The sequence below is a fragment of the Anomaloglossus baeobatrachus genome, chromosome 11 (assembly GCF_048569485.1).
Source record: "Anomaloglossus baeobatrachus isolate aAnoBae1 chromosome 11, aAnoBae1.hap1, whole genome shotgun sequence".
NCBI classification, from domain to species: domain Eukaryota; kingdom Metazoa; phylum Chordata; class Amphibia; order Anura; family Aromobatidae; genus Anomaloglossus; species Anomaloglossus baeobatrachus.
The window spans coordinates 68,281,747-68,294,357 of record NC_134363.1 but is presented as its reverse complement, the minus strand read 5'-3'; the positions used below and the strand labels follow the sequence as shown (position 1 = coordinate 68,294,357).

The following is a 12,611-nucleotide window of genomic DNA, read 5'->3' as shown; positions in this document are numbered from 1 at the left end:
TAAATACTAATTTTTATTTTTTTTTTAAACCATGTTAGTGATGCACATTGCATTATGTGAAACACATTGGGGTCTGTTTACTATCACAAAACGACATAACAGGTTCCCTTTAATTTCTCAAAGTCAAATGCCAGTATTCAGTGTATTTATAACAGTTTTCTTCTGTTTATGAATGAGGTATTTTCTGTTAAGATGACTTAAATTTTTGCAAAAAAAATCCAGGAGTTCTATTTTTGAAGGAACACAACAGCAAGAAAGACTTTATTGGGTATAGGAGGCCGAAGCACACTTGGGACAGCTGTGTGTTAGGCCGGTTTCACACATCCGGCTTTTTGCCGTTTTGCCGGATGCGGCGCTCTCCCGTACAGTTAATACAGTACAGTGACAGCGCAACAAGCGTCGGTCACATGCTGTCATGTGACCGGCGCATGTGACCCGGAAGTTACAGTGCTGTCACTGTACTGTATTAACTGTACGGGAGAGCGCCGCATCCGGCAAAATGGCAAAAAGCCGGATGTGTGAAACCGGCCTTAGACACTCTTGCGGGCTCTCTAGCGGCTTCCATCTTTCACAGAAATCCTGACTTTATGTTTTTTTCTTGAATTTCTTATGTCACATGTGCAGTTCCTGCAATCTTGGCCAGCTTGATCTCTAACAATGAGCTGATATTATTCAGTCTTCCCTTTATGGTCCTTCAATTAGTTGATTCAAGTAATAAACTCAGGTAAAGCTATTTCTGATCCTCATAGATGTGAACTCTCGATTGTAAGATCAGGGCTATGGATAATTTTTGGGGGTTTAAATACCTTTAATAGCTTTTCTGATCACCAGTTTTTTATGTTGGTAGTATGTACAAGACAGTAATACATGATGGACTAAATTTATCAAGAATAGTGCACCAGAATTCTACATAATTTATGCAAAAGTTTGACTTGCACCACATTTATTATGTGTTTTTGACATTATCTGCACCCTGTCTAAAGGTACCGTCACACTAATGCCTGCTTTACACGCTTCAATAAATCTTTCAATCCGTCGTCGGGGTCAAGTTGTAAGTGACGCACATCCTGCATCGTTCGTGACGTATTTGCGTGTGAAACCTACGTGCGATCAAGATTGTCCGAAAATACGGTGATCGCATACACGTCGTTTATTCCTCATACATTGAGCGTTTTGTTGTATGAACCTAGTGAATTGAAACGTGTGACATCCCTCATACGATTTTGGTGTCTGATGCTATGTGCGCAGGTGTGCGCTCTGCACCGCAGCTTAAAAAAGCTCTGTTTCAGAGCGCAGCTGAAAAGCTGCGTTCTGAAGCGCCTCACAATGTCTGTCATTCCCTAATCTCTGTCAGTCGGTCACTATCTCTGTCCCTCTCTCTCTGTCCATGTCAGTCTATCCCCCTCTCTCATATACTCACCGATCCCCGATCCCCGGCGCTGCACGGCATTCACACTGCTCCGGCGGCTTTTACTGTTTTGAAAAAGCCGGCCGCCCATTAAACAATCTCGTATTCCCTGCTTTCCCCGCCCACCGGCGCCTATGATTGGTTACAGTGAGACACGCCCCCACTCTGAGTGACAGGTGTCACACTGCACCCAATCACAGCAGCCGGTGGGCGTGTCTATACTGTGTAGTGAAATAAATAATTAAATAATTAAAAAAAACGGCGTGCGGTTCCCCCCAATTTTATAACCAGCCAGATAAAGCCATACGGCTGAAGGCTGGTATTCTCAGGATGGGGAGCTCCACGTTATGGGGAGCCCCCCAGCCTAACAATATCAGCCAACAGCCACCCAGAATTGCCGCATACATTATATGCGACAGTTCTGGGACTGTACCCGGCTCTTCCCGATTTGCCCTGGTGCGTTGGAAAATCGGGGTAATAAGGAGTTATTGGCAGCCCATAGCTGCCAATAAGTCCTAGATTAATCATGTCAGGCGTCTATGAGACACCTTCCATGATTAATCTGTAAATTACAGTAAATAAACACACACACGCCAGAAACAATCCTTTATTAGAAATAAAAAACACACACATACCCTGGTTCACCACTTTAATCAGCCCCAAAAAGCCCTCCATGTCCGGCGTAATCCAGGATGGTCCAGCGTCGCTTCCAGCGCTGCTGCATGGAGGTGACCGGAGCTGCAGCAGACACAGCCGCTCCGGTCACCTCCACGCAGGTAATGAAGACAGCCGCGCGATCAGCTGCTGTCACTGAGGTTACCCGCTGTCACTGGATGCAGCGGTGGCCGCGGGTAACCTCAGTGACAGCTCAGCTGATCGCGCTACTCACCTCAGTTGCTGCGTGTAGGTGATAGGAGCGGCGGTGAGTAGCGCGATCAGCTGAGCTGTCACTGAGGTTACCCGCGGCCACCGCTGGATCCAGTGACAGCGGCTAACCTCAGTGACAGCAGCTGATCGCGCGGCTGTCTTCATTACCTGCGTGGAGGTGACCGGAGCGGCTGTGTCTTCTGCAGCTCCGGTCACCTCCATGCAGCAGCGCTGGAAGCGACGCTGGAGCATCCTGGATTACGCCGGACATGGAGGGCTTTTTGGGGCTGATTAAAGTGGTGAACCAGGGTATATGTTTGTGTTTTTTATTTATAATAAAGGATTTTTTCGGGCGTGTGTGTGTTTATTTACTGTAATTTACAGATTAATCATGGAGGGTGTCTCATAGACGCCTGACATGATTAATCTAGGACTTATTGGCAGCTATGGGCTGCCAATAACTCCTTATTACCCCGATTTGCCAACGCACCAGGGCAAATCGGGAAGAGCCGGGTACAGTCCCAGAACTGTCGCATATAATGTATGCGGCAATTCTGGGCGGCTGTTGGCTGATATTGTTAGGCTGGGGGGCTCCCCATAACGTGGAGCTCCCCATCCTGAGAATACCAGCCTTCAGCCGTATGGCTTTATCTGGCTGGTTTTAAAATTGGGGGGGACCGCACGCCGTTTTTTTAAATTATTTAATTATTTATTTCACTACCCAGTATAGACACGCCCACCGGCTGCTGTGATTGGGTGCAGTGTGACACCTGTCACTCAGCGTGGGGGCGTGTCTCACTGTAACCAATCATAGGCGCCGGTGGGCGGGGAAAGCAGGGAATACGAGATTGTTTAATGGGCGGCCGGCTTTTTCAAAACAGTAAAAGCCGCCGGAGCAGTGTGAATGCCGTGCAGCGCCGGGGATCGGTGAGTATGAGAGAGGGCTGCTCAATTCAGTTACTCAGGAGTTTAGCGGTCACCGGTGAGTCCTTCACTGGTGACCGCTAATCAGGGCGCTACACAGACAGAGCCGCAGCATGACAATGAAGTCGGGTGAAGTTCACCCGAGTTCATTCTGACAGTGCGGCTCTGTCTGTGTCTGCTGTCATCTGCCATTCAGCTCTGCTACATGGCTGTCTGTGTCTGCTGTCAGCGGCCATGTAGCAGAGCTGAACGGCAGATGACATAGTAAAAACGCATCCCTACACATTACACACGCTTGGCAAGTCAATAAATAAAGAAAAAAAAAGGTGCCCAATGCATACGTCGCAGAGCACATGATCTAAAGGATCGCACACAAAATTGATCAATTTAACATAGACTACTAACGCACGTGTGACAGCAAATGAACGACCTATGTGCAATCTCATTCAATCGCATATGCGACCTGGGCGTGTCACATCGCATACGAGATCGCATACCTAATTGTAAGGTGTAAAGCTGGCTTTAGCAACATCGTTAGCAACATCGCTGCTGATGCACAACTTGCTAGCGATGTTGCTTTGGGGTGCTTCACACACAGCGAGATCGCTGCTGAGATCGCTGCTGAGTCACGGTTTTTGTGACGCAGCAGTGACCTCATTAGCGATCTCGCTGTGTGTGACACTGAGCCGCGATCTGGCCCCTATTGTGAGATCGCTGCTCGTTACACACAGCCCTGGTTCGTTTTTTATTGTTGCTCTACCGCTGTGACGCACAGATCGCTGTGTGTGACAGCGAGAGAGCGACGAAATGAAGCGAGCAGAGAGCAGGAGCCGGCATCTGGCAGCTGCGGTAAGCTGTAACCAGGGTAAATGTCACGGGCGGGGAGGGCTCTGCGCTCACCATGCTTGGGTCCGGCGCTGCTGCTGCTGCTCGGTGGCTCGAACGGTGGGCCGGATCCGGGGACTCGAGCGGCGCTCCTCGCCCATGAGTGAAAGGGATGGTTTGGTTTGGGGATGTAGTCCGGGACGCCACCCACGGTTTGTGGTGATAATGGGACACCATCGCTGCTCTGGACGGGGATCCCGGGAGCGATGACAGGGAGCAGCTGAGATGTTTCTCTCCCCTCCGTGGGTAGGGGGGGTTTGGTGGTCCTGGGGCCCGGTGATAGCGACTGGAGGGTGGATGGTAGGAGTTGGGGAGGTGCAGGGTCGCGGGCGCAGCGCAGTGCCAGACGGCATGGTGGTACTCACTCAGCCACTAACGTACATGGAGTCTCTGGTAAAACAAACGGCTGGATGGACGGGTCCCACAGACGGCTGCGGTGGTCACTCCCGGTAGGTTGGCGGTGACTGTCTCTCCCTGCACCTTTGATGTGTTTTTGGCCCCGATGGCTTCCCACCGGTGACCCGCTCCCCAGCGGTGTATTTGCCAGAGGAGCCCCTTTTGCCCGCAGGCGCTGGCCCTGGGAACTCTAGTTGTGGCGGTAGCTGTATTTCCCTTCACGGTTGAGCGGTTGCCTTCAGTCGGGTCTTTGCTGCTGGGAAACCCCGGAGGTTCCCGTCGCTGACGGATTTGACCGGTTTAACGGCGACTCCAAGCCTAGTCGGGGTCCGTAGGCCCTGCCGAATGATGCTGGCTTCTCTTCGCTCCCTGGTCCAGTACCGGCGGGCCAGCGCCCGACCTCGGTCCTTACGGATGTGCGTCAGTCGGCCTCGCCTGCAGACGGTCACCACCGTCTGCCAACCTTGCTGTAGGTGCCCGGGCCACGTACCCGGACACGGTCAGACTGCTCCTTTACCACCTCACTCCTTCACTCTCCCTGTCTCTCACTGTTCTCCTTTTCCTTTTCCCGCCTCCAGGACCGTGTACTCCTCGGTGGGTGGAGCCAACCGCCCGGCTCCACCCCACCTGGTGTGGACATCAGCCCCTGGAGGGAGGCAACAAGGATTTGTGTGTGACTCTGGTGTTCCTAACCGGGATGTGGGGTGTGTTGTTGCTGTACCTGTGACGTCCTGGCTTGTCCAGGGCGCCACATAAACATCGGGTACCAAGGTGGTTACCCGATATTTACCTTCCTTACCAGCCCTCGCCGCTCTCACGCTGCCAGTGATGGCTCCCTGCTCTCTGCACATGTAGCTGCAGTAGACATCGGGTTAATTAACCCGATGTGTACTGTAGCTAGGAGAGCAGGGAGCCAGCGCTAAGTAGTGTGCGCGGCTCCCTGCTCTCTGCACATGTAGCGACGTTATGATCGCTGCTGTGACACTGTGTTTGACAGCTAAGCAGCGATCATAACAGCGACATACAAGGTCGCTGTTGCGTCACAGAAAAATGGTGACGTAACAGCGACGTCGTTGTCGCTGTCGCTATGTGTGAACCCAGCCTTAGTGTGACATCCAGCAACAACCTGGCCCCTGCTGTGAGGTCGTTGGTTGTTGCTGAATGTCCTGGGCCATTTTTTAGTTGTTGCTGTCCTGCTGTGAAGCACACATCGCTGTGTGTGACAGCGACAGAGCAACAACTAAATGTGCAGGCAGCAGGAGCCGGCATCTGCGGACGCTGGTAACCACGGTAAACAGCGGGTAACCAAGAAGCCCTTACCTTGGTTACCCGATATTTACCTTCGTTACCAGCATCCGCCGCTCTCACGCTGCCAGTGCCGGCTCCCTGCTCTCTGCACATGTAGCTGCAGTACACATCGGGTAATTAACCCCATGTGTACTGTAGCTAGGAGAGCAGGGAGCCAGCGCTAAGTAGTGTGCGCGGCTCCCTGCTCTGTGCACATGTAGCTGCAGTACACATCGGGTAATTAACCCGATGTGTACTGTGGCTAGGTGTGCAGGGAGCCAGCGCTAAGCGGTGTGCGCTGGTAACCAAGGTAAATATTGGGTTGGTTACCGATATTTACCTTAGTTACCAAGCGCAGCATGCTTCCACGTGTAGCGACGCTCCAGCGATCCCTGCCAGGTCAGGTTGCTGGTGGGATCGCTGGAGCGTCGCTTAGTGTGACATATCACCAGCGACCTCCTAGCAACTTACCAGCGATCCCTATCAGGTTGTATCGTTGTTGGGATCGCTGGTAAGTTGTTTAGTGTGACTGGGCTTAATAGACGGCTTGGGCTCGCTAAAAAAGATGCATGACTGGCTGGAAAACGAGAGATTTCTAACGTGCTACCACTCAGCAAGAAATGTGTAGGAGTTGTGGCTCACAAAAAAAAAAGCAAATTTAAAGAGGTGTAAATTTAGGCCTCAATTCATCAAGACTGGTGATTTACAGGATGGGGTCCAGTCAGATGCTCTTGATTAATGAAGAGGTGCACACTTCGGCATGATTCAGGAGCATCTGTCAAGCAGCGTGTGCTGTGCCAGAAATCTTACTCCAGTCACGAACTGGAGTGAGATTTCTGATGTACAGAATGCTACAGTTGGTCATGAATTAGATGAGCTGTGGTGTCCTGTCACCGTTCCACCTTAGCTTTGCACATTTTGGCGGAGCTGGGAGAAACCAGTGTGAAAAAAACACTAAATTACACCACATTTGGTACAACTCCAAATTGCATCAAAAGTTTGCAACTTTTTAAATTTGTGACTCCAGAATTCTGCAATATAAGTTCTGATGAATTGGGCCCGGTGCTTCATTTACACTATGTGATACACATTAGTTGATCACCAAATGGCCACATATCTGGATGGCCAAACCGAGTTTCAGATGTGCACAGAAAAATCAGTAATTGATCGCTCAGTGCGCGTAGGCTGCCATTATTCCTGACAACACAAGTCCTGTACACACAGAACGCGGTGCTGCCAAGAACGATGATGGTTTGTGCAGCACAAAAGATCTTCTCCCAATGAACGAGTGTTTTGCACAAGCAGGGATTATCCTGAATAGAGCGATCCAACACTCATGCAACTATAGAATAAACAGTCTTAGGCCCCCTTCACACGTCCGTGATACATGTGCGTGTTTGGTCCGTTTCCGTATATACCGGAGACACGGCCAAACGTGCACCAATGTTAATCTATGATTGTGGTCACATGTCCGTTATTTCATTATGTCCGTGTGTGCGTGTCCGTGATCCGTATGTGTTTGCGTTTGGCACGGATGCATGTCCGTTATCTGCACGGAGCACGCACACGTGGACACAATGAAAGTCTATGGGTATGTGCACACACGTTAGTAAACACGTATGCATATACCTATAGTCCGTGTCCGTTTGGTGTTTTTATTTCTAGTGATGTCGGCTATTCTTTCTATTTCTGTGTATGTCCGTCAATCTCCCTGAGTCCGTCGGTCAGTCTCTCTGTCGGTCTCTCTGTCTGTCTGTCCCTCTCTCACAGTCTGTCGATCAGTTTCCCCCCCTCTCTCATACTTACCGTTCCCCGATCTCCGGCGCAGCGCTGCACGGCATTCACACTGTTGCGGCGGCTTTTACTATTTTGAAAAAGCCGGCCGCCCATTAAACAATCTCCTATTCCCTGCTTTCCCCGCCCACCGGCGCCTATGATTGGTTACAGTGAGACACGCCCCCACGCTGAGTGACAGGTGTCACACTGCACCCAATCACAGCAGCCGGTGGGCGTGTCTATACTGTGCAGTAAAATAAATAAATAAATAATTAAAAAAAAACGGCGTGCGGTTCCCCCCAATTTTAATGCCAGCCAGATAAAGCCATACGGCTGAAGGCTGGTATTCTCAGGATGGGGAGCTCCACGTTATGGGGAGCCCCCCACCCTAACAATATCAGTCAGCAGCCGCCCAGAATTGCCGCATACATTATATGCGACAGTTCTGGGGCTGTACCCGGCTCTTCCCGATTTGCCCTGGTGCTTTGGCAAATCGGGGTAATAAGGAGTTATTGGCAGCCCATAGCTGCCAATAAGTCCTAGATTAATCATGTCAGGCGTCTATGAGACACCCTCCATGATTAATCTGTAAGTTACAGTAAATAAACACACACACACCAGAAAAAATCCTTTATTAGAAATAAAAACACACACACATTCCCTGGTTCACCACTTTAATCATCCCCGAAAAAGCCCTCCATGTCCGGCGTCATCCAGGATGCTCCAGCGTCGCATCCAGCGCTGCTGCATGGAGGTGACAGGAGCTGCAGAAGACACCGCCGCTCCGGTCACCTCCACGCAGCTAATGAAGACAGCCGTGCGATCAGCTGATCTGTCACTGAGGTTACCCGCGGCCACCGCTGGATCCAGTGACAGCGGGTAACCTCAGTGACAGATCAGCTGATCGCACGGCTGTCTTCATTACCTGCGTGGAGGTGACCGGAGCGGCTGTGTCTTCTGCAGCTCCTGTCACCTCCATGCAGCAGCGCTGGAAGCGACGCTGGAGCATCCTGGATGACGCCGGACATGGAGGGCTTTTTCGGGGATGATTAAAGTGGTGAACCAGGGAATGTGTGTGTGTTTTTATTTCTAATAAAGGATTTTTTCTGGTGTGTGTGTGTTTATTTACTGTAACTTACAGATTAATCATGGAGGGTGTCTCATAGACGCCTGACATGATTAATCTAGGACTTATTGGCAGCTATGGGCTGCCAATAACTCCTTATTACCCCGATTTGCCAAAGCACCAGGGCAAATCGGGAAGAGCCGGGTACAGCCCCAGAACTGTCGCATATAATGTATGCGGCAATTCTGGGCGGCTGCTGACTGATATTGTTAGGGTGGGGGGCTCCCCATAACGTGGAGCTCCCCATCCTGAGAATACCAGCCTTCAGCCGTATGGCTTTATCTGGCTGGCATTAAAATTGGGGGGAACCGCACGCCGTTTTTTTTTAATTATTTATTTATTTATTTTACTGCACAGTATAGACACGCCCACCGGCTGCTGTGATTGGGTGCAGTGTGACACCTGTCACTCAGCGTGGGGGCGTGTCTCACTGTAACCAATCATAGGCGCCGGTGGGCGGGGAAAGCAGGGAATAGGAGATTGTTTAATGGGCGGCCGGCTTTTTCAAAATAGTAAAAGCCGCCGCAGCCGTGTGAATGCCGTGCAGCGCTGCGCCGGAGATCGAGGAACGGTGAGTATGAGAGAGGGGGAGACACTTCAGTCACTCGGGGGATTAGCGGTCATCGGTGAATCCTTCACAGGTGACCGCTAATCAGTACTCGACACAGACAGAGCCGCGGTATGAGGATGAAGTCGGGTGAAGTTCACCCGAGTTCATTCTCATCGCGCAACTCTGTCTGCTGTCAGCCGACATTTATAAACGACATTGTGCATCACACACACGGACATTACACACGGACATTACACGTACACATACACGTTAATTCCACACGCACACACGGACGTTCTGCACACAAACACGGCTAGCATACGCAATTCACACAGGTGCCACACGGACCATAAAAACGGACACAAAAACGGGACACGGACCCGAAAAACGGCCCGTAACACACGTGCGTGTTTTTCACGGACGTGTGAAGGGGGCCTTAAATACACCAAATACCAACCATTGTGATCAATCTGGAGCACGTTAAGATGGTCTAGGCTAAGTTTGCACTGTCTATGAATTAGATGCTATTGATTATCTGGACCAATATGTGTACATGTTAAGCAGCATTTTTGCAGTTATTAACCCATTGACTGACACCAACAATTGTTTATCACCAGGATCCAATTGCATGGTCACTGATTGTATGGATAAGAGGGATTTTTTATATATATATATATATATATATATATATATATATATATATATATATATATATACCTATATATGTATATATGTGTATATATATATATATGTATAGATATGTATAGATAGATATATATATATATATATACATATATATAAATATATATATACTGTGTATGTATGTATGTGTGTATATATATATATATATATATATATATATATATTTATGGCATTCATTTATCTTAATGGCAAGTAAGCTCTGCATTCACCATGTCCATCACAGACGTATCAGTCTGTTTACAGTTTACGTGTTGTGAAATGACGTGACATGGATGTGTATGCCATTAATGTTCCTGTCCTATTCTGTATGACTATGTAACTGCTGCGAACCTCGTTTTGTATCTACATATCTTAACAAAATATCTGCTGATTACACTTAAGCATAATGAGTTCAGAATTAGTTGCCTGCCAACGTCATTACTTTGCGGCACAAAACACACTTGATATCACTGTGGCCTACTAAACAGAAGAGGTGCCGGGGAGGCTGCAAGTAGTAGAAGATTTGCGTTGCTCCACTCTGGTGGCCACAGACTACTGACATGTCCTCTGCAAATATTTTTGTAACTCTACTGCTGTTTATTCATCCGGATTTAGCCTTCTTACAATGTAAGATTTACCAGCTGATTAGTCGGTCATGTAACCTCACATATCCTCATCACCTACACTAAATCTGACTGATCAGAACAATAATATTAAAACATAGGATTGTCCTGGTTTAGTGACCAGTCAACATAAAGCTGGTCACATCAGAATAAAATTGTATGTATCATTTCTCATTAGGTGGTGTTGTCGTACTTGGCTTTCATACGCTGTAGGTCTTCTGCAGAAGACTATAAACATTTTCGGGAGGAAGACGCCTTACCCGTGGTGAAGAGCCTGTCAATAAGTTTCTGCAAGGATGATCCAGTACAGAGCACTAACAATATGTCTCTTAATAAGACCCCTGATCAGGAAATGAACAGTTCATTACAAAACTGACATAATGGTAAGTTACAACCTGGTAAATCTGAGTAGAAAACTGATAGTATTTTATTTAATTATTAAACCCGCAATGAACTCACTACTTACTGCACTTACAGTTATAATGAAATAGAAGAGACAGCACAACCCATGTCCCATTCTCTCACATATACAGTCTGGGAAAATACGAAACACGCAAAATGTTTTTGGTGTATTTTTTAGCATGGTTTATGCTTTGGCTTTATGCAAATCCATGCTAATAAAATGCTGCCTTCACAGTCCCAGCAAAGCCTATGAGATTTCAGAAATCTCATACGCACACACACAAAACACCTGCGTTTTTTTCCTGACGGTTTTGAGCATGTCAATTCTTTCAGCGTTTTTGCCTTGGTTTTTCCACCTAGTGATGGGCGGACTCGCACAGACCCTGGATCGGCGGATCTAACCGAGTTAATAAAAAACCCGGTTCAGGCCCAGAATTAATCCAGGGTATCTGGCCAGACGCCAGTCCCTATATAAGTCCATGGAGACCATAATCCGGCACTTAAATATGGTGGTGGAAAGGATAGGAGAATTGGAGCAGGCACGTTATTTACTGAGGCTCAGGTGCAGCTGTATCTCCTGGCCTCTCATTCTACTTCCGGGACCGCTCATTAGACTCATACATATTCACTGCTTTCCCCGCCTACCGGCATCTATAATTGGTTGCAGTCAGACAGTGCCCCCATGCTGATTGACAGTGTGTGGACGGCTGCTAATCACATGATTTCTTTTTTCCTGAGGAAGGAGACGGAGATGTCTCTGAAACGCGTAAAACTGTAAAAATAAAAGGAAATATTTTAATCTACAGCATCTGCGGTTTTTAGTGCGGCATTAAACCCGTTCCCCTTTTACCTATACATTATATTATCTCTCCGGGGCCACTGCTAAACCACCAGACACTCACAAGCGTAAGAAAGGGGTTGTGACTGGCAAAACCTCACCAGGTGAGTGCATTTCTCTCTTGTCTCTTTACCCTGATACCGGGTAAGACCCTATTTGCGCTTTTTTCCCTCCTACAGTGTTACAAAGGCTTCTAATCACAGACGCTGGTGGACTGGTATATATCAAACTGTAAAAGAAATAAATAAAAAAAATTGGCATAGGGTCCCCCATATTATGACACCCAGCACAGATAAAGCCTATTGCTATAGGCTGCAACCCCCAGCAGTGCTCGTTATTTTGGCTGTGTATCAAAATAAGAGGGACCACATGCGGCTTTTTTTAATTATTATTTAAATAATTAATTTTAAAAAACAGCATGAAGTCCCCCCTAATTTTGATACTCAGCCAAGATAAAGCCAGACAACTGGGGGCTGGTATTATAAGGCTAAAGGGACCCGTGCTTATTGGCCCATCCCCCAGCCTAAAAATAGCAGCCTGAAGCCGCCTACGATTGTCGCATCCATTAGATGCGACAATCCCAGAACTTTACCCGGCTCTTCCGATTGCCCTGGTGCGGTGGTAATCAGGTTAATAAGGGGTTGAGAGCAGCTCACACCTCAACCTGTGACCACAGGTAGGCACCTCAGGTAAGGACACTGAGTTCATTGAGGTCCCCTAAGGTCAGGTTACATGACAGTAAGTGAAGTGTGGACGACTTCAGATCATGGGGTGTGAGCGTTTTTAAAGCCAGGTACGCATACACCCAGTGTCAAAGGAGCTCAATTACTGGTACAAAGCCGCACGCA

At 48.4% G+C, this 12,611-nt stretch overlaps 1 protein-coding gene across 4 annotated transcripts in view; it reads left to right on the top strand.

The window, feature by feature from the left end:
* The window catches only part of LOC142256647 (synaptogyrin-4-like), a 59,439-nt gene that overhangs the window by 38,335 nt on the left and 8,493 nt on the right, over positions 1-12,611 (top strand). For all 4 annotated transcript variants that reach the window (XM_075328451.1, XM_075328450.1, XM_075328452.1 and 1 more), the window contains exon 5: positions 10,702-10,906. In XM_075328451.1, the coding sequence (XP_075184566.1) occupies positions 10,702-10,899 (198 nt within the window). In that variant the 3' untranslated portion in view covers positions 10,900-10,906. The remainder of the gene's footprint in view (positions 1-10,701; positions 10,907-12,611) is intronic.